Raw genomic sequence first — 22,759 nt, forward strand, 5'->3', positions numbered from 1 at the left:
ATTTTACAGTGTAACTTCCAAACTGATTCCTTAGTTAATTTAAAGTTACATTGCAAGGCTTAAAATACTGAAACTGGAAGAAACTCCTGAGCATCCTGTGACATTTTAACAACTGTGAAATAAAGGTTGTTGTGTACAAGTACGAGGAAATACCATTTGAAATGCACACAGCAGATAATCCAGGAACTATTTGCCTTTAGTTGCTTTTTATTTGTTCATAAAACAATGGTGTCATTGATTTAAACTTCAATGAAAAGATAACTCTGTATGTTGTTGCACAGGGCAATAGAAGATGTGTGACATCTTTCCCAGTGCTGGCTTTGAGGCAGTGTGGCATACAAGGAGCGTGCAGCTGTTGTGTTGCAGAATCGTGTTGCCTCTTTCATGGTGTTTATTGTTGTGAATATCTAGTTGTGTCTTGGACACAACTGCTTCTCATTTGTGAATTTTTTCCTATTAGTAATATTTGTGCTGTTATGAATACAATTCTTCATATGGAGTGATTCAGATGTGTTTAGGTTTGTGATTAAAGTTTAGGATGAACCTCCATGTAATCTCCATCTCCTGCCTGTCAGAAGAATTTCTATGAGAATACTGTGATTTCACTAATTTATGGCAGTTGACTCATTTGTTTTGCCAGAAGCAGTAAATACAGGGCATTTTTCTGCTTATTTGAAGTGTTTACAACGTGTAGATAAGTATCTTCTAAGTAAGGCAGCAAAACAAGCATGCAAGAACATGAGAATGTTCTGTTAGGCAATATGTATGATTGCTATGAATTACAATTAATACCAGTGGCTTGTGTGATGTGAGATGTAATTTATGGAGTGTGAATGCTTTAAAACTATTGTAACCGATGTTAATTTCTCAGCGAGTATTCAGCAACTCTCTCTAAGCCATTCTCTGAGGTGGTTTTCATGCATTTCTAGTTTTTTTGTGAACCATTTTCCATTATTGTGTTTAAAAATAATTTGTTAAAGGTTTAAAAGATTCACCTTGCTCTGAACCTCCCCTGAGGTCCATTTCCACAGCTGAGAATCCCATCTTCCCCATGTAACTCCTGCAGTTGCTTATGAGTGGAAGAAGAGACAAAACTGTGATTGGCTGCACGTTTTATTAGTGCAATAATTCTAACAGATAATTTAAGCAATGACTATTTAACTGAGCATTACTCATAATTGCACTTTTCCTGTTCCACCTTTATGAAATGACCCCACATAAAAAACAGAATGAATCTTTTCATAAGAGAAAATGGAATTACATGAAAGAGAAAAAAATACCACAAGCTAATGAAAAATCTCATAGGATATTCCATTGGGTACATTTGGCAGTATGCTTTTTCTTTGGATTTAGTACCAGCCAACTGGAATGAATCTGCCCCCAAGTAAACGTTACAACTTCTGTTACTGTGTGTCTGACTGCAGGAGTCACACCACCTAATGTTTAAAAGTTGCCTTTGATGAATTTGCAGCAGTACAAAGCAAACCTTTTAAAGTTTGGTTCAAAGGTAGAATACACAAGATACCTTAGGCTATGGTTCATTTCATCTTTGAAGAGTTTCAGTTTCACTTTTCTGCATGTGTATAAACAGTCATTAGTGTGTAAATGCCAAAGGATGCTGCTGCTCCAGTCCCAGGGCCAGTTACCAGGGATTTTCTGTCTCGTGACTGGGGTTTTTTGGACACAGGGAATCATAATAGCTAGAAGCTTTTATCAACTTTAATGCAGACTGATGAAGTCACAGGTAATACTGCCTGTGAGAGAAAACTTTGTACAGCCTGTTAAAGAAATGTGTGGCACGTTGCCTGTTTTGTAACTCGTGCAGGCATTGTGCTCTGTACTCTGTGGGTGGGTGTGCAGTTAATATTGCAGCTGCAAAACCTGCAACAGCTGCAAGAGAAAAGAACTATGAGCTTGCAATATACGTGTGCTTCAGTGTGTTTCCTGTGCTGTAAAAACTTAGTGTGGTGCTATGGAGGGAAACTTGTTAAAGGATTTGTTAAAGGAACTTTGGCAATGTCTAAATGCTTGTCGTGACTTCATCTTTTAGGCTGAGTGTGTGTGCACTGCCTGACTGTCTAACGAGTGGCTGGTCTTCAGATGGGTCCAATTAAGCAAAAACACTTCAGGAAAATAATGAATAGTGGATTAGTGTCATCAGTTTTAGGAAACTCCAGTCAGGTCTTGCAGACACTGGCAGGGAGTGCGTGCATTGTTGCAGAGAATTCTCATGAAGTTAATGACATTCTACATAGGAACAGAAGTATCTCTAGTCATCAGGTTTGCAGTTACAAATGTACTTACTTACTTCATTGAGTTCAATTCATTTTAAGGTTTGTATATGATATTTACAACTTGTATCCAAATGTTAGAAGTCTAAACGTGATTAATAACAACCCAATAAAGACACAGTGGTGAAAGTTTCAGGTAGTAAGTTAGACCAAATTAGGATTGTCTTCAGATGTTTATAAATGTAATGTGGGACATTTTCCTTGAGCAACTATACAAAATTATACCAGTATTTTATGTTTATACTAGAATAATCACTACTGTCTTTTTGGTTCAGGAACTTCAGCTCATGCCTTAAGGACAGAGTATATTGTTCTCCAACTGATGTAATTATTGTTGCAATAACAGTAATTCAAGTTTTATTTTTATCTAAACAGAGTTTGACTGCCATTTTGCAAGTAAATACTTAATCTTAGATACTTGCTAATCTCTTGCAGGTCAATGCACAAACTGACACAACTGGAGAGACTTGATCTGGGCAATAATGAATTCTCTGAACTGGTAAGAAGTGCACCATTTGTTAATAGAAAGCCTGTCTTCTGGGTGCTGTGTACATGGGGCATTAAACTTTTACTTAAAGTGTCACAGAGAAAATGTCACTAGTTGGAAGCAAGATCACCTAGAAAAAATAGTGATTAACTGACCATAACACTATATTCTTTTCCTCAGCCTGAAGTTCTCGAACAAATACAAAACCTGAAGGAATTGTGGATGGACAATAACTCTTTGCAAATACTACCTGGGGTATGAACTATTTACCTTGCAGTAAATAAATGCATGTATTTTCTTGAATGGGTGCACACTCCTAGTTCATGTAGTCATTGATTATTTTCAAGAAGTAAAAGTCTCAGCATAGCCAGTCATATGGAAACTTTTAAGTGTTGTGTTGTTACATGACAAAGTCTCAATGGGGATGTGCCTGTTTTATTTAAGTTTCGTGCAGTGTCATGTAGGGAAGTGATTTCCTATTGTCTTGTCATCCAGCATGCAATAACGACCCATTTTATAGAAACCCTCATATTTTAAAGAGGAAATATGAAGTAATCTAAATAAACTTTAAAAACCCAGGTGGTATGTGCAGTATGTGTTATATTTGAAGCAATCCTGAGGCAGTGGAATTCCTCCAGAAAGCATCCCACTTCAAAATGAAGAAAAAAAGATAAAGAAATCTGACCAATATGGTCATGATGATACATTAATACTGCTTCTGACTTGTTGCTACTCCACAGTAGAGCTTTGATTTTCAGTTTCTATTGCTATAAATTATTTGACATTATCACTCTCCTGTGCCTGGACAAAGGGATTCCTGTCGTTAGAATTCTCTTACACAGGTAATGTCAGATGTTTCACACAATAACACTCTTCATCTAGGTCTTGCACAAACATAGAATCATAGAATCACAGAATGGTGGGGGTTGGAAGGGACCTTTAGAGCTCATCCAGTCCAACCCCCCTGCAGAAGCAGGTTCCCCTAGGTCAGGTTACATAGGAAAACATCCAGACGGGTCTTGAAGCCCTCCAAGGAAGGAGCCTCCACAGCCCCTCTGGGCAGCCTGTGCCAGGGCTCCCTCACTGAAACACTGAAATGGTATTTTCTTATATTTAAATGGAACTTTTTGTGTTCCAGCTTCATCCCATCACCCCTTGTCCTGTTGCTGGCTGCTATAGAAAAGAGGGATGTCCCAACCTCCTGACACCCACCCTTTAGATATTTGTAATATCTACATGGCTAGGTGTGGGAGGATGAAGTCCATCCTCTTTCAGTTTTGAACATTTGTTAATCAAAATGAAATTTCTTGCATTGAGCAGTGTCTGGGTTTTGACTGAACTAGATTACATTTGTCTTTTATTTTCCATTAAGCAGTATATTTGCACAGAAAATGTTCATTTTCAATCACTGTCCAAATGGCCTCTTTTTAAGTGCTTTGTTAGTGGGAAAAAAAAGCAAATGTTAAAACCACTTCTTGGGTATGAAACCAGCTGGAGATGGAGAACAGAAACATTGCAGTATTGTTGCTGCAGGGAACTGAGTAGAAGAAATATCACATATACAAGAGACTGTGGGCACAAACGTTTCAGCCATTATTGTTTTTCTATTCACAATGAAATTTGTCAATATATCAAGTGCTAAACGAGTTCCAAACACAGTCCTGCTAAGCTATCATAATTCCTGGAGAGAGTATGTATGGTTGAAGGTGTTAAGTAGATTGTGGAACTGAATCCCAAGGAGCATAATTATTTTCAGAGAGTAATTCACGTTTCCTGAATCTGTTCCTAGTAAACCTTAGATGATGGGGTTTGAAAGCCTTCACCAAATCCAGTTGTTTGAACCAGTTAATAGTAGCTTTAAATTTTGACTTTGAGAAATAGAAAGGAAATAACAAATGGTAATTGATTTTGGGATTCAGAGATTCGCCAGGTTTCCAACGTTAATAATTCAGGTTTTTCAACAGTGCTCTTTGCTAGAAACAAAGATTGTACTCAATGATTAATACGGGTAGAATGGCAAAGGTTGGGGCAAAAAGGGAGATTTTCCCTTCATGCAGCCACTCAGATATGATTAAAGACAATGTGAAAAGTGTCTCCTTAAAGGCAGTGCAGTTCTCAGTAAGGTAAGAGATGAAAAGTCAGCTGTACTCACAGTGTTTCCAAAGCACCTGTAGATGAAGCCAGCTGAAACTATTTTCATTTTTCATGTGTACAGGAAATAACCACTAAAAATGTAGATAACTAAAAACTCCACTGCCATGAGCTTCCAGAGAGTCTCTACGTTTCCCAAGTGATTCACATGGCTTTCCAAAAATCCATAAGGGAAGCTGCCTCGTAAGCCATGAGCGTATGCTCTTCTGCTTTGAAACAAAGCTTCAGATTCTGCACTTCACTTCTTTGTTACAATGGGGCCATTCCTGTGGATCACAAGGTGTTCCTGTGTTTGCATCAAACTGCCAGCAGATGTAACAAATCTGGAACACATTAATGAGTTTGATACGTGTTGTTTCATTTGGTGCAGTTCCTCTTGCAGTTACCTGAACAGGAAGGCTGTTTGACCACCACTGATGCTGCATTAGTGAAATGACTCTTGTACAAAGGATGCTGAGATAACTGAATAGAGCCTATATTACTGTTATTTGTCTTTAATTAAACTTAGCAGCTGGTATGCAGTGTGTACCTGTTGAAGTAACGCTTTGTAACATGCTATTAAGTCTATAGGGAAGTTAAAACAGCTCGTGTACCTGGATGTGTCAAAAAACAGGATAGAAACTGTTGATTTGGACATATCAGGATGTGAAGGACTTGAAGATCTCTTGTTGTCATCAAATATGTTGCAGCAACTGCCAGACTCCATAGGTGAGAAAAGCTCAGCGTTTCTTGTAATCTTTTACAGTTGAGGATTTCATGCACAGCTTTTTGTGGTGATTATGAGACTTTATCACAACTGGAACAAGAACTACCATCAAATTCCAAGGGAGTTCAAGAATATCTGTGTCTGGGTAGTCCATGAGCACTATTTTGTAAAGTCAGGAAAAAAAAGATCCATGGTTACAAAGTCTTGATTGTTGTGATTTGCTCTTTTAAAGGAAATCAGCAAAGAAAGATAAAATTGGTCTAAATTTGAAAGTGAGTAGTGGTTATGTTAACAGTGTGAAACTCTTGAAGGAAATTGCTGCTCCTAGTTACAGCACTGCAATTCCCTATGAGAGCATCAAATAAAAAAGTAGTTCACACTGTTAATTTCCCTTTTTTTGACTGTATTGCATGCCCATAGTTTCGGAATCGTTTAGAGCCTTTGGAAAAGTGTGTGCTCCATGAAATTCATTTTGGTGGAACTTTCTCCTCTTAGAAGGAAATTTCATTGTAACCTGTGTGTTTCTTGGAGCATCTTGATTTTGAAAAGGTTTTTAAAAAGAGTATCCTATCTGTACAGGAGGAGTAGTATTGCTCTTTATCTACAAATATTTTAATCTCATTGAAATCCTGTTGGTTTGATTAAAAGGTGCTCAGATTCATAACAGGTCATTAGGAGAACTATCAAAAGTCAATGTTGCTTTTATAAAGCTTCACAATATTTATGTATAGACTGAAAATGAGAATCAATCTGTATATGTGGTTAATTCTTATAATTAAAGGAATTATCAGACATTTAAGTGTGAGTAGTTGCATAACTAGGTATCATTTACCAAGAAGGGAATTCAACTGCTGCTTTACCAGTGCATAACAGCAGAAAACAGTTAAAAACTGAAGACAAAAAAGATGGGGAAATTATTGCATTACAGCTTTAAAACATTGCTTTCCAAGACTCCAGAAATACACTTACTATTTCTCTTGGGCTTCAGTTTAACATTTAATTGGTGCTTCATTCCACTGAAATGTTTTTCCTATGGGACAGGAATGTGTCTGTGTACCATCCTACACACAGCCACTTCCTCAAACCTCGATGAAAGTTATTCAGTGTTAGAAGTCATTGTTTGTTTAAGGAGAAGGGGGATTACAGAAAGTGGAAAAGATTAATGGGAAATATTTTTCTATTGCTTCCTCCTTATCTGTTTTGCAGGATTGTTGAAAAGGCTCACGACCTTAAAAGTAGATGACAATCAGCTTACGATTCTGCCAAATGCAATTGGAAAGTAAGTACGTCTCACCATTGTCAACATCAAGTAAAATGTGTTTTCCCTTTTGCTTGAAGAATATGGGGTTTTTAAAACAGAAAAAAAATAAGATAAAGATGTGCTGCATTATAAAACAGTTTGAAATGTGTTCCTAACACTCAGCTTCTAACGTCTGAGCTTGGAGCCACGCTATTACTTCTGTGGGCTTGTATTGGTGTAGGTAATAAGGATTGGAATTTATCACATTTTCCAAGAAGAAGAAGAACAAAGGCATTTTTCTGTGTGAATCACTTGCAATTTAAATGATTAGAGCAGCAAGGAGTGAAAGAAATAGAAGTATTTGGGGGAATACGTCTGTTTCCATAGTAACAGCCAATACTCGATGCTGAAAAGCAAGTGGCTGCAAACCTCATGTGTGTGAAGCTTTCTTAAAATACTGAAGTAGCAGAAATGAAAAAGTCATGACAGGTGTATACATCAAAATGTGAGAGTCTCATGTAGGTAATCTTAATGTGATAAGCACTAAGGATGCCCTTTAGCTGCTGTTTAGTGCTACGTGATCACTGGTGCAGAAGTCTGTCGCATGCTGCTCTGTCTGGACCTTATTGCTAAGTGAAATCTGCAATGTGTTGTAAGATTCAAGGTGGGTGACAGCTTGGCTTCAAGTGTGGAAACAGGTGATTCTTTACAGTGTTTCTAGCAGAACACTTCTTCAACGTGGGTATTTTTGTAGGATGCCTCTTCCTCTGCATATCTTATTTCTGAAATGCTGTATAAACCTATATTTGGGGAAAGTGCAGAATACATGGTCCCTGATTGCCTTCTGCAGCTCTAGCACTACTGTTAGCATCATCCCCGTTGCACCAGCAGTAGTGTTCATGCAGAAGTAGCTGACTGCAGCCTAGGTAACCACAGAATCACAGAATGGTAGGGGTTGGAAAGGACCTTTGGAGATCGTCTAGTCCAACCCCCCTGCTAAGGTAATGGTTGTCTGGTATGACAGACTGGTTTTACCAGTTACACCAATTCTGTGCTGTCAATGTGAGACGTTGGGTATGGCACATCTGTGGGCAGGGTGCCACTCAGACTCTGTGCCTCTGCTCTCAGTGCAAAAACTGTTCTCTCCTCGGCAGGTTGTAGCTCAACAAGCTATAGCATTAGAAATAGTTTTCTTAAGCCAGAGCTGTTCTAAGGCTTCCAAAATTAAAGCCTAGAAGGCTTCATATAGACTTGTCCAGAAACATGATAGGAAAGAGAGGTCTGTAGAATAGAAATACCTCTAACCTACACAGCCAGTGCTTTACTACTCCTGCACCCATTCTATAGCAAGAACAACAATTTGGTTGTTGGTGTGTCATCTAGGGAAAAAAACTTCCACACTCTGAAATACTCAAACTGAAAGGTGAGGTTTGGCTTCCTGTGCTGTAGCTCCTGCAATGGCCTGAGATTAATGGGATATTCATGGAGAGTTGGTTGTATGAATCTGAAAAGGGCAGATCTTTGCTACACGAATCGTTGTGCAGCAATAAATTCTGATAGGCAATGAAAGCTCATACAGCTCAAAACTGTCCAGGACACTGTGCAGGAAGCTTCATATTATGTCCAGCATTCACAGCTTTGGGGATCGGTTTTTAATACCTCTTAAAACCTTTCTCATGTATTGACTTGCTCAAAGTGAAGGGAAACCCCCTTTGCTTTAACCTAAAGTCTATTCAGTACTGTTTGTTGTGGAGCCTTAATTACATTTTTAAAGATGCCTACTGCTGCTCTGAACAGTGTGTATGCAGAGAGGCAGCCCAGTCACCTAGAATTATCACATTATTCTTCAGTGATTGGTTGTGCTTTTTAAATGAAGTACTTTCGTTTAATGAGGCCAGCGTCTCCCACATCAAAATGAACTCCCTTTCTCTGACTCATCCATTTGGACAGTGTCCTACTGGGTCTCTTTCTCCTAAATGATAGCTGTAGTACCCACTGCAGAGTATATTACTGTCACACAAGGATTAGCAATGTGGAGGAGGGAACTCTCCCTCCAGGGACCCATCTCGTGGTGAGACACAGAGCAGTTCAACACTGTCTGAAGCAATGTTGCTAATAGGGAACCCCCACCCTCATTTTTGGCAGTCTCATTCAAAGGGCAAGCCTGTCAGTGGCACTGACAGTTTGGCCCTGCAAGGCACTGTGCACAATAGACCCAGCTTAATAAACCATTCCACATATGATTAGTGGATTCACATTGATTAAGTGCTTTACCAAGTTGAACCCAAAGACTAGAGATTTTATCTGTAGGACCTGAGTACAGGCTCAAGCTTCCCCTTTGTGGAGAGAAAGTCAAGTGCATTGGTTGGAATGTATCCTGGAGGCGATTTCTGCTTCCCTTCCCTTTGCTCTCACTAGTGGTATTTCTTTACTTGTCTATCTTTGTATGTTAAGGTTATAAACTCCTTGGTTTGGTTCTCCAGCTTGGTATGAATTGCCCTGATCACTGTTTGAAGTGCTTGGAATACATCCTCATGACAAAAAGTGAGGATAATGTGGGAAAACTAAATGATCTTTCTTAAACTGCCTTACTGGGTAAGATTGATTAACAGTGTCCATAATAGTTCCTCAAATCAGAAACCTGCAATAATGGTTCCCTCTTCAGGACATGATGTCTGTAGTAGTTTGATGCTTTAAAGCTTTCAAAGGGTTCAGAATGTTAATGTTTTGTTGTTACCTAGTCCCTGCATAGCACTTAACAAGTCCATTTATGATTTCAGTTTATCTTTATTAGAAGAATTTGACTGCAGCTGCAATGAGTTGGAGTCTTTACCTTCCACCATTGGCTACCTTCATAACCTGAGGACGTTGGCTGTGGATGAGAATTTCCTTCCTGAACTGCCCAGAGAAGTGAGAAGTTGATTCTGTTTTTAATTACAGATTGAAATGTTTTATGGTAGGACCAAAATTTCGTCCCTACTCAGACAAAATACCTGTTAAAGTAATTGTTTCTACCTGACCTGGAAGGCAAATCTTCCTTACTTACTTATTAGTAACACAGTAAAACCAGTGAATTAGCAAATTCATGTAAAGGTGAGAGTGAGGAGCAGTGTGAGTAACCCTGATGTTACCAACAAAGGGAGGGCATTATTTGCTGGATATTATTCTCTGTCACTTACAGTAAAAACACAATTTGGCCACCTCCTAACATTAGAAGTCAGTGACAGTAAATATTTTCGAAGGAAGTGTCCTGACATCTTTGGGTTTTCTGTTCCTGTAGATTGGAAGCTGCAAAAACGTCACAGTGATGTCTCTGCGCTCTAACAAGCTGGAATTCCTCCCTGATGAGATTGGTCAGATGCAGAAGCTGAGAGTGTTAAATCTGAGTGATAACAGGTACAGTTCTCACAGTTTTTATAATCCATTATAAGAAGTTATATTTTAAAGAATTTAAATTGTGTTTTTAGGTATCTCTAAAAATACTTTTATATAAAATGTGCTTTAAAAGATATGAATTATACTCAGATTTACTTTATTTAAACTATAGAGGGAGGGGAAAAAAAACCCTTTTAAAAGTCTTTATGATTTGGTCTTTGTTCTACTGACATCCAAACACAAACTTGCCTAGGACCAAGGTTGGGATCTCCATGTGTTTTAATAGATTAAGACCTGTTTGCTTCTTTTGTCTCCTGCTGTTTCCATGTGAAAGTGTGATATTTGGCTTCAAAATTGTGTATAACTGTAATATTTAGAGGTTAAAAAACTGTGGCAAGCCGATATATAGGAAATCATGAAATGCAAGCACATTGGCATGTTATCTTGCCTCCACTGAAATAAAAAGATTTCCTTCAGCAGAGCAAAGATTTTGTCAAACAAAACAGGTTCTTCTGTTCTGATGCACATGACTATTCCTCTGAGAAACAGAAGGTTTAAAATGAGGCTTTTGTGATACCTATCCCATGCTGCCACAGGCATCAGAAAAGCCTGACTTTTCCTTGAGATTCATACACATGTTCATCCCAGAAATGTGTTGGTTTCCAATAGAACCACAAAAACACAAGGTTACTCACTAATACAGCATATGATGTGTGAATAACATTTTCTTTCCAGTAATTATCATCTGTACTCAGTGAAAATTAGGGAAAGGACTTTCCACATCTGTGTCTGATTTATTGTCAGCAGTTTCATTGCTGAAACTGAGAATGGGCATTAAATATAAAGTGAAATACTACCCCTGTACTGAAGTAGAAATCCCTGTAAGATATTTGTTTATAAGTATTTGCTTAATTCTGTTACATCATTTTCTGCATTGCAGTTGTGTGTCATAAGATACGTCATGCGTGGACCAGAAGTAAAGTTAAACTTCAGTCTAGTTTATGTTGAAACTGTCTAAGTCCCAGAATCAAATATTTGGTCTCTTGGTTTGGGACTTCAGACTCCAGTGCTTTCCCAGGGACAGGGAGGGCTCTGGCATCAGTCTGTCACCACAGCAGCCTGTGTTTCTGCTTTTATGTGTACAGCTACAGCCAGAAACTGTGTTTCAGTTAAAATTAACGTTAAGATCCCTGCAGCTGGCACATGCAGCTTGCCAACAAGGCAGTCAGGCTTGCCCTCACTGCTCCAGCATCCCTGTGCCCTGTCTTATCCTAGCACAGTGTTGTCCAGGTGTACGGTCACCTTGAGTACGTAAGCGATGTAGATGACAGCAGCCTGTCAGAAGTATGATGAACTTTCAGATGGATGTGTCCAGTGGCTGGTCCATCTTGTTGATACACAGCCAGCCAGAGTGGCATGCAGGAGGAGGCACAGAGTGGATATAGGAGTGGAGAGGCAACAGGATGGCACTGGTTCAGGGCCAGCTGGGAGTTCAAGGAGTTGCAGCTGCAGGATGCCCATTTGCCACCAAAAGTATTTGTCCTGGACATGCTCCTCATGGCATGTGGAGTACAGGGCATGTAGGTGGCTTTGAACTTGCCTTGCCAGAGTGCATGGAGAATGTACAGTCTGCTCTCTGAATGGTCATGCACATATGGGGTGATGGACAACCGTGGTGTGGCATGTAATGAGCAACAAGAGAGCTCTCTCTCCCTTGCGTTATGTGGAGCTTGTCTGGATGTGAAAGTCAAAACCCTTTTGGTCTGAAATCCCTATTAGATGTCTTTCAGGAAGGAGACAAACCTGACATAGATCTCTTTGCCACTCAGGCTAATGCCAATCTCAAATTTTTGTGACTTGACTAATTTTGCTCAGAGGTGGGTCAGTATTCGGAGTCACTTTCTAGTGCATTGTTATTATTGTGGTTTCAGCTACTACAGACTTTCACTCTTGTTCCACGTCTTCTGTAGGCCCTCATCACTGTTAAAGGGACCTTGCTGCTATTAATTGACCAGAAGCTGGTTTAATTCCAGGACTTTATTCAAATCTTGACATTAGAATCCCATTTTAAACCAGGGTATTAGTCTCCAGCTTTTCTTTCCCGTGCCATACACTCTTAAGACTGTATCTATACTTCTCATCTCCATTGCTGGGAGTCCTCCCTCCTTTTATCTTTACAGATCCATACCTGTTCAACCTTGTTACGGGCTCTTCATCCCTGGGAAATGCAGTATTCAGTTGTCTCTACACAATAGAAGACAATGATGGGTTGAATTCTGAGTTGCTATCAGGTTGCTAAGGTGGAGTCTAATGAGAGCTAGCATGCAACTAACTGACCAGAGCTTAGGTGGCTTCACCTCTGCAGTCAGAAAGGTTTTGACTCCAGATACTTGCAATGCACCTACCTGGAGATTCATCCTTGCCTTTGCCAGGCAAGACACTCCCCAGTGCTTCAAGAACCAATGCAGCATTTGATAGAGTGGTGCAGTTGCTATTTGCATGAAAGAAATGGAGCCCTCCCCCACGTAGTGAGTCGTTGGGGATAGCTGCTTGGACTCAGTGGCTGGTAGGAGTGAGTACACATGGGATTCATTCAGAGAAAAAAAAGATGTCTTACCAGTAACCGGTGTTCTTCACAATGTGTAGTCCACAGATACATTTGTCTTCCATCTGCTTCTCCTCTCTCCTCAGAGTCCTTCCAGGTTTGAGTCCTGTGATTGAGAGGTAGAATTGTTAGAATGTACATTTGGGCTACACTTCTCAAAGAGCATCGGTTACTGGTAAGTAACCTTTCTTTTAGTTTTAGATTGTTCTTAAAGAAGAGCTGAAAGAATCATCAGCTTTCTGTATTTGCACTGTTCTGCTTCTGTCCTGGGGTCAGAACTCAGTTACTGCTCTGAGCCTCACCCACAGAAGTTAGATGGGAAAGGGTCCTGAGATTACACCATCTGTTCAAAAAAAGACAGTTTCCTGGTGTACCTTTTCTGTGTATTTAATGATACAGTATAGCTCATTGCCAAAGGGGTAACTATCTCTGGCCATGTATATCCACCAGTGATTTTGTGAACAGCATGTTGATGGGTTAATGTGAAGCACGTTCTTTTGAGCTCTCATGCTCTGAAAATCCTGTTATTATCAATTTGCTGAGAGTTACCTTGGAGAGCTGTCACAAACAGCAACTCCCTCTCTGAGCTTGACCGACTCACTGGTAATGCTGCTTGTTATGATGAACTTTCAACATGCTTTGACATGGGTTTGTATTTGGCTTATTATTTGAAAATCCTCTCTGAATGTCACCAAAGTATAATATATGCATCAATGGATCTAGAAAAGTACTCTCCTAGGCGTTTGGGAAGCCTTCCTACGTTATGTTACAGTATTAATCACTGGAAACTCTTCCCATACTCTAAGCTTACTTACTTAAGGCATAACTAAACCAAAATGCAGTACCTGGTGCAAATATGTAGTGGGTTGTTTTACAAAACTATGAGGAAAAACAATTACTAACAAGAAAGAAAAGTTAGAGTTGCATCTCTCGAGAGGCTTACAGTAAAAACAAAGTCCACCTTCACCCCATAAAGCCCCTCAAATATCAGCATTGGGTATTATATTCAAACAGGATCAGTGGTATTTTCTTTACTTTTCTCTGATGTTCCATGAATAATATTCATTAGCTTACACTTAAGGTATTTAGCCCTTGAGAACTGATAAATCATGCAAAAGATGTAATCTAGAATTAATAACAGCTAGGGTTAGTTAAAGCAGGAATTATTCTAAGGCTGTCATTCCAGACTGGAATAGGGATATCCTTTCCAGAAGGATGCTGGTTTTGGCTAGTTTGATTTTATTCACCTGTCAATCTTTCAGAGAGATTTCTCCTTTTTTTTTCTCATAATAAAACATCTTCTATCTGAAAATTAAACCCTATGAAACATCCCACAGGCATTTCATGCATTTCTAAACTGTTAATGTGGATAATTGTTTTCCTGAAAAATCAGTTGGTGCCTCAGGGTTTACCTTAAAATATCTGGTTTTATTAATGACTTTTACACTTTTACATTTACCACTGGCATACGTGATTTTACCTGCAAATTGAAGCTACTAGTGATGAAAAAATTGCACAGGCATGAAACCATTGTTCATGCAAAAAAACACAGGGGATGGCTGCCACGTGTTGGGACTGGTGTCATTGTTCTGAAGGTTCAGAGACGTTGTTTTCCTGCAGACCTCGTGTCTCTGGGTGCCATTCAGCTGGTGCCTGCAGGAGCAGGTGTTAGGTCTATGGCTGTTGCTCTTAGTGCTATTCCCAGTCCTGGCTCAGGCTACAGTTGCTCAGAAACAGTCAAACGTCACCTTCCAGTCCACACAAAGGTTCTGCCTTCAGGCTGAGGGAAATACCATCCATAGTAAGAATAAGTAATTTTGGTACAGCACTTTGCCTTTGAACTATAAGTTAATTTGATTTGGCCATCATCTTAATTAACTCTCTATGCACCAATTAAAGTTTCATCTACCATTGTGAATGTCTTTCCCCTTAGATTAATAAAAACAATTACATATGTAATTTTCCAAGCTGTCTGGTGAGGAGTTTCAGCATTAAGCATAAAAAAGGTTCATTTTATGATTAGACAGGAATGAAAACTAAATTTCAGGTAGTTTAGGCAGTCCTTACTTTCTGAAAACATTAATTCTGGGTTTAAATGTGCACACACATGCAGAACTGCTGTAATCTGTGCAGGCACTTAACTGGAGATTTTGTCCTAGCACACTCTGTGTATCCATTCACAGCACTTTATTTCCCTTTTGTAGGTAGGTTATGCTCACTATAAACTATTCTTACTGAAGTCTCCAAAGCACATTGCTTGTAGTAAGTCCATGCTGCTTTCTGAAATAGCACAGCTCTTAAAGCTAAATGACTTTGTGGCAAAAATGCAGCTGAAGTAATTCCACAGTGGACACACTTTCAAGGGATTCCATGGAAGCAACAGTGCAAAAGCTTGGGAGGTTCTAATCTCCTGGAAATACAGGGAGATATTTAATGTGAAGAATAGTTTAGGAGTATTGTTGGTTACTTAGTGGTGGAGGGGCAAAGGGTTCTGTGGATGCCGTGCAGGTGGAGTAGCTGACAGCGGATCACCCGTCTCTGAGGTGTGAGTGAATGTAGCTATAGGAGCCTTTCTTCCTGCTGAATGGGATCGTGTGACTCGCTCAGAAAAGGGCTTTTCCTAAATCACATTTAACTTTTGTCTCTGTAGACAGTCCTTTGTTTGGTCTGTTTTTTCCTTCAGTCCTTACAGCTCCTTAACCTTCTGTAACAAAAAGATGGGGGAACGTGCATGCGTGGTTAGCACAGCCCTCCCGTGGTCATGCAGGCTGAAAGGTCAAGTAATCTGTCCAGAATAAATGGATTCATGAAGTTTCCACAAGTATCTAGTTGTCATTTGCCTGTTCTCCCATTCAGATCCCTTTTAGGAAATGTGTTGATGTGTATAATGAAGGTCATGATCCTTTTACTGTTTCACTTAGTTGTGGTGTTTAGGTTCAATATTGATATTATTTTCATCTTTCTCCTAACATTTCTGCACAAGCAAATTTTCAATGATCTTAAGAGTATTCCTGTTCCAAAATTTCATGTCCAATAAAAGGACTTCTGTTAGCTGAACTGAAGACTGTTAGGTCTCTGCTACAAGTCTCCCTGGGACCAAGATTTGTCCTGTTTTCTGAGTCATAATCTGTAACGTTGGTTACATCATAGCCAGGGCAAAATATTGGTATCTCCTCAGTACCTTTAGGGTAAGATGTCAGTAGTTCTAGGTTCCAAATGTCACTCTTAATGTGGGATATCCTTAATACAATACTGTATTTGAGTAAAAAGGGAGAGAAAACAAAGATACGAAGTTACAGCAAATTCAGTATGATCAAGGTAAACGTGCAACATACAAGTCTTGTAAGAAGCTGTTGTGTAAATGAAGGATTCATGTTATTCTGATATTGTCCTTTACAGACTGAAGAATTTACCATTCACTTTTACTAAACTTAAAGAACTTGCAGCTTTGTGGCTTTCTGACAACCAGGTAATGACTTTCAGTATTGATACATTCTTAACTCGAGGTCTTAGCAATGATCATAAATGAAGCCTATAATTTAATACATGATTGTGGTATAACATTAGAAGTGTTTGCTCCCAGTCCAGCTTTATACTTTCATATCAAGGTATGGATTAACTTGGACAGATCATCATTGTGGGATTTATTACTTGCAGCTCCTATGTCCTTACAAAAGTAGGAAAGAGAGGTCAAAAGTATGAAGAGAATATTTTGTAAATAAAAATTCAAGAGATGAGACTTTGTTATCAGACTTGTTGTTAGTTTGTCTCATCCTTTACTCCATCTATGCCTCTATTCTTGTTACATTCCTTTTCCCTTACCCTGTCCATGCTTCCATTCTGGCATATTCTAAGCTTATTGCAGTCAGTGGGAGTTTTAACATGCAAAAAGATGCACAAGAGCTCTTATCCTTGTTTTGGAAAAAGCTCTAATTTAAACTCCTTTTAAATTTAAGTATGCCCGCCTTTGTTCCAAGAGGTTTGATTTCACTACTATATATTCTTTAGAGTTCTATTTTAAAACAATTTATGTAACACTAACACCGAGAAATGCAACAGTTCAGCCAGCATCTGAGCACAAAAATAAGTCTCGATCCTTTCCAGGATTGGTGGGTAGAATAATTTTGCACTTCCATAATTTGACTCTAAATGAAGAAAAACCTCAATTTGTACAGTGTTAGAAATGTTCCACATGCCTTAACAGTGTTTAATAATCTCAATAAATTCTCATCGTTTCATCTTTCTTACTCTGCAATAACACCCATGGTCAGATATTATACCTCTTTAGCTCAAGCTGATGAGGATAATTCTTCAGGGGCCAATTATCATGTTACTGGAAATTAATCCATCCTGTTCTCCATCTGTAAAAGCCCCAGGGACTCAGGTCCTGCAGCTGTCTGTTGCCCAACAGCTCAGAGCAGAGCCTGTGCCTGTTCACGGGGCATGGCACAGCAGACAGGGGTGTTTCTTTGCCAAGATGTTAGATAAAATCCCTGCTGACCCCTGGCCAGGGTGTGCCATTCTGCCCTCAAATTGTACCAGAGCCAAATGCAGCACAGTTGACAGGTTAACATGCTACCTACTTATTTCACCACTCCTTAAATGCAGTTTTTGTCTTTATAACAAAGCAAAAAATGTTAAAGCTGAAGGGAAGGGAGTCTAAGTGGGAGGGGTAATAGATTATCTTCTATGAACTATGACAGTCGCTACTAGGTGCTACATTAGAACAAAGCATCAGTAAAAAATAATCAGTTGAGGTAAAGCACACAGTCACATCTGAATATTCAGAGTGCCTCCATGTAAATTCTGCAGTGTCTTGCACCAGGTTTACCCTCAGATGAACAGATAGTGGATTGACTCCTCCTTATCCCTAGCTTAAAGCAGATCACAGCCACGATGTGAGTGTTTTAACTGTGTAGGTGTAGCTCTGTTCTGCTGATCCTTTAGCTTCCTCACTGGTACAGCTCTGAACATGCAGACAGTGTTTCTGATACTTAGTTTTCTTCTGTTGATCCTGGTAGGAACTGCAGGAATTACAGACGAGGAATGAGCCAGGAGGAACTGCCACCAGATTAATACACAGAAATTCATTTTGATACAGAATTTTAGTTAATCTTGTGTTTTCTATTTGTCAAATGCTGAAATCCCATCTCAGTTAACACACATGCTCTGAGCTAACAGTTCTTTGTTTTGCCTTTCCTGTACAGTCCAAGGCTCTCATTCCACTGCAGACTGAGGCTCACCCAGAAACAAAGCAGAGAGTACTGACTAACTACATGTTTCCCCAGCAACCCCGCAGTGATGAAGGTAAAACGCCATCAGCAGTTCCTACAAAGGCAGAAATGGTGCTTGTTTAGACAGCAGAGAGAAAAACAGGGAGGGAGAGGAAGGTGTTTTTGATGTGGTTCTGTGTGTGAGCACATCTTCTGACACATCAAGCCAGTGGTGCACACGTAAGAGGCCATATGTGTTGCACACAAAGGCATCCTCTTAAAACATCTATTATTATCAGGCCACCAGCCTTGTGTTTTCTTAAATACATTTTTCTTTTCAGAAGAGAGGCTTTGTGTAAACAATTTGATCCTGGGAACTGGGTGTGCATGGGACAGAAATTCTCAGATGTGCCTCGCTGTCGTGTGGACTGGCTGTTGGCCAGAGCCAGCTCAACCTGCAGAGGCACTGGACACATCTGAGCGAGCTGGATATGTCAGGTTCAGGTTCATAGCTACATTAAATTTGAGAGTTTTCATACTCCTGCTCTGTTCCAGATCTGTCCCAAAACCTTGTTGCTTCCCGTTTCAGTTTGAAGAGTAAACTGTGTAGTGATTTAGCAGTTTCTACCCCCACTTCCCCTCCTCAGCAATTTTAAACCAATAACCCAAGATGACAGGACCACTTAAGAACATCTCTTTAGATCATTTCTAATCATCTGCTGGGTGTACTAATTACTTCTTTTTGTGCATTGCTGTTTGCAATTTAACTGTAGATTTCCAGTCAGACAGTGATAGTTTTAACCCTACTTTATGGGAGGAGCAGAGACAGCAACGTATGACTGTTGCCTTTGAATTTGAAGAGAAAAAGGAAGAGGAGGAAAATGCAGGGAAAGTTAAGGTAAGTTGTATTGGATTTATTCTGCTATTCACATGTTATGGACAGGGTTCAATTTACAGATCTTGAATTGAGCTGTTTTTGTGTTCTACGTGGCCAGAAAGTACTCGTCACCGTATTTCAATCACAGCAGTTGAGGAAGAACAGCATTTCTGTTCTTCCTGAAGTACAAGTTACCCATTTCAGCTCTTGCTCCTGATGTTTAGACAGCAAACCTTTGATTTCCTATGTCAGTTCAGGCCCTAAGGCCAGGTTCCTACTGTGAGAGGTGTTTTGTCATGAAGACAAAATTAACACAAAATGTTGGGAGACTTAGAATTGATGTCCAGCCACTTAGTTCTTTAGAAATATTTAGATCATACTGGGGATTCCACATTCTTCTCAGAGTGGAACCCAATGAGAGTGTTGCAGCCTCATGGAATGTGCAGTGGAGAGGGGAATCTCTCATCAATCTTTGTAACCTACCAAAAATGAAGAGCAAAACACAGATATCCTCCCTCATTTACCTGGAAAATGTTTACATTCCAAAATGTTCAGTTAAGCCCTTAATAAGCTCCATTGTTAGAAGGATAATTGTCAGGACCATGAAAATTTCTATTTCTTGAATAATATAAAGAAATGACCCCATATCAAACACTTAAACACAGCAAATTGTCACCTGGGGGAGGATACCCAACCTAAAATGTATTGCCAGGGGCAAAAAACATATGAGGAGATTTAAGTGATATTTTACTTCTATAAGTAGCAATGCTGTTATAAACAACTGTTTCACATTCCATTTAGATCTTCCTGGAAATGCTGGATTTTTCTTTTCAGTGTTTTTCCCAAATAAGAGCTTTTATCTCGCTCTTGTAACCAGAGGGAAGGGACTCCTGCATTAGTAAAACAGGAAACGAGGTTAAAAAGCAACCTTTGCCTCAAAATAAATAGATGGAGCTGAATTTTTACCCCAGCTGAATTTGCAGATTGATGGGTCACGTTGGAGCACTTGGGGTAGTTTTATATTGTTCCACCATTTCTTATCAGAACGTTAACTGTGGGAAATGCGGCTGTCCACATGCACAGAACAGCTGACACATTAACAGAGAAGCAGATAGATACCAGTTTCTAAGATAATTTACTGTATTATGTTACTTGCAAGCGTTATTTCAGATACTGACCTGTAGCACATGTATTATAGCACTGAGCCATTTAGGTTTAATGTAATTCAGAACACTATGAGTGGCTGAAACAAATGATGCCTTCAAATAAACTGTTCTTGTAGAAAAAAAACAGTCCATGAATGCAGTTCCTATAACTTCAGTTCAGATCCTGCCATCTGCTGTGTGGAAAAAGGGGGAGGCAAACACAGCCGAGGCACTTGCACCACGTTTTCAGGTTTCCTAGAAACAGCACTTAACGAAAATACCTGCCCTGTGCCCGTGTCGTGAGCAGATGGCTCTGCTGGTGTGATCCCAGGCCCCGTGCTCTGCACCAGAGCTGCCCAGGGTGCACGGGGTGCCCTGGTTGCTGTGCTCCTCACCCGGGCTGTTTGCTCATTGCTGGCAGCTGCTGCCAAGCTGTGATCTGGGAGCAGGGCTGGCAGGGCAGCTGCAGCCAAGCCCGGTGCCCGCAGAGCAGGAGAAGGACGGCCAGCAGCCAGGAGCGGGCTGTGCCAAGGGGGAAGTCCATGTCCACAGGGCTGCACCTCTCCTTAACATTTTGACTTGTTCATGCAAAGATCAAGACAGTCTTTATCCTTTATATCTCTGCTTCCTAGTTGTGTAAGAGCCCAACACTAAAATACATTTCCTAGAGTTCTTTCTTGACCGTTCCGCCTCTCATCCATAGAAAATGGGTATAAACCACTGCATGAGACTCCTCTGTTCCCGTATACAATCCACTGTTCCTCTTCTCCATCACAATCCTAATGTTTTCTCATCAGACCAAAGCGCTACGTTTTGCAGCTAATGCTATAGTTATTGCTTATATAGAGAAGAATGATTAACTGCAGGGCCAAGCAAGGAGCTGGGAGCTGATCAGATATTTCCTTACATCTGTGTTCCTTGAAGACAACATCCCTCCTCTCTCTCATATCTCCCTGTGTGTTCACCAGATACCCATAAATACCTGTAGTTTTTAAACACTCAAAGTAGAGAAATAATAGTACTGTTCAACCCCAGGAAATCATGCCAGGCTGTAGAAGGAAAAGGTTTTCCACTGAAGGTATGTGTGGGTTTTTCTCTATCATGGACCACAGCCTTTTTGCCCAAGCCATGAAAAAAATGAGCTCCAATTCCATTGCTATTAGTAAGATGAAAATGCTTGTTTGAATCCTGCTGGTATTTCTGTGCTCTTTCCCAGTAATGCCAGTTCATCTCTATATATGAATGACCATAAAAGTGTTCTAAAGAGTCACTTGACCGTGCTGCTCAGCAGCCTGTGCTTACAATCATGCATGTGAACTAAAAGGTAATTGCTGGAACCTTTTGAAAGCTTCACGTGTGTCCCTCCAGCTGTGTGTTCCCACGTGTCCTAGGGAAGTTTTAATGTGTATGCTTCTAGCAGCTTCACCAAACCTTAATGAGATGAATCTGAAGGATGCCTTAAACTATCACCACGAACGCTGGTAGTGTTTTATAAAAGCAGACATAGATTTCACTTTTTCATAGTTCAAACTGATTTCTCGGCCAACTATATGTTAAAATAGATGTGGTAACTGGAATTGCTCAATGACTCCTTCCATCAGGAATTTCGAACCCCAAAAATCCTGTCTTCAGGGTCACGCTACTTTTGATGTAGCATCAAACGTAGAGGAATTGTATCGTCAGGGAGTACGGATCTCCTCTGCAATTCTAAGTCTAAATCAGTAATGAAAATATCTGCATGCTAGTGGATATGTCGACCTGGCTTTTCGCTGTGTTTGTCTGTAGACCTTGAGCTTACACGATGGTCTGAGCTTCTGTGCAAAAGCGATTGCCTGATTAGGCCACATCTGAATACGATTTCTTTCAACCGTAAATCAACCAAAGCTTTAGTGATGCCTTACAGACTTAATTTCTTTTTTCTGTTGGAGTTCTTTATTAACACATGACATCATGGTCATTCATTGTAACGTTTTATGTTGGAGTCATGTCAGAATCTATTATCTGTAACGTTTCTTCTATTGTGGTTCAGAATGTATGCTAATATTTCATGTAGTTTTCTTTTCCAAATCGATCATACTTTTGCTTGTATTTCTAAAACCAGCCCATATTCATTTGAATCCAAACTCAGGTGTTTTCCTGCTCATTAGGAAATGAAAGCCCAACAGCTGTAATAGCTATGAAAAGTAAGCTCCCTTTGCTTACCTCACGTACACGATGAGGTTAAAGCTTCTTTGTGGTACCTGCTTCCAAATACTTGTCTCGTGGTACACGGGGAGTGTGTTCAAATCTCACCACCTCGTAATCAGGAACATTTGTCCTGACACTGTGTGCACTGGGAGCTGTAATTTCACTCCACTGAAGGATTTTGTGGCGTCTCCACCCCAAATTCAAGCCCAAAGAGAGCGGCAGGCTCAGGCAGCACCTTCTGTGTTTCAGCTTCTGTGTCTGGTGGGTGCCGTGGGCAGGGACTGGTGGCTCCACAGAGCCTTTCTGCTTCACCCTCCGAGTGCCAAGGTGGGTGCTTAAGCCACAGCCTCAGACACAGTTTGAATAAAGGCAGTGGGGATAGGACCAGTTTGCAGTGTGAAGGATGGAGCGGGGAGGACAGGAGATGCTCTATGGAGGAGAGGGAGGCATCATCTGCTGTGAGCAAGCAGCCTTGCCCAGGT

The 22,759-nt window shown here is 40.1% G+C and overlaps 1 protein-coding gene across 3 annotated transcripts in view; it reads left to right on the forward strand.

Annotated features, from left to right (window-relative positions):
- Positions 1 to 22,759, forward strand: part of LRRC7 (leucine rich repeat containing 7) — a 71,630-nt gene that overhangs the window by 21,707 nt on the left and 27,164 nt on the right. For all 3 annotated transcript variants that reach the window (XM_062003623.1, XM_062003620.1, XM_062003621.1), the window contains exons 6-14: positions 2,727 to 2,790; positions 2,959 to 3,033; positions 5,493 to 5,637; positions 6,842 to 6,914; positions 9,656 to 9,785; positions 10,156 to 10,271; positions 16,255 to 16,324; positions 18,063 to 18,162; positions 18,842 to 18,966. In XM_062003623.1, coding sequence (XP_061859607.1) covers positions 2,727 to 2,790; positions 2,959 to 3,033; positions 5,493 to 5,637; positions 6,842 to 6,914; positions 9,656 to 9,785; positions 10,156 to 10,271; positions 16,255 to 16,324; positions 18,063 to 18,162; positions 18,842 to 18,966 — 898 coding nt within the window. The remainder of the gene's footprint in view (positions 1 to 2,726; positions 2,791 to 2,958; positions 3,034 to 5,492; positions 5,638 to 6,841; positions 6,915 to 9,655; positions 9,786 to 10,155; positions 10,272 to 16,254; positions 16,325 to 18,062; positions 18,163 to 18,841; positions 18,967 to 22,759) is intronic.

Source organism: Colius striatus, chromosome 10 (genome assembly GCF_028858725.1).
Source record: "Colius striatus isolate bColStr4 chromosome 10, bColStr4.1.hap1, whole genome shotgun sequence".
Taxonomy (NCBI): domain Eukaryota; kingdom Metazoa; phylum Chordata; class Aves; order Coliiformes; family Coliidae; genus Colius; species Colius striatus.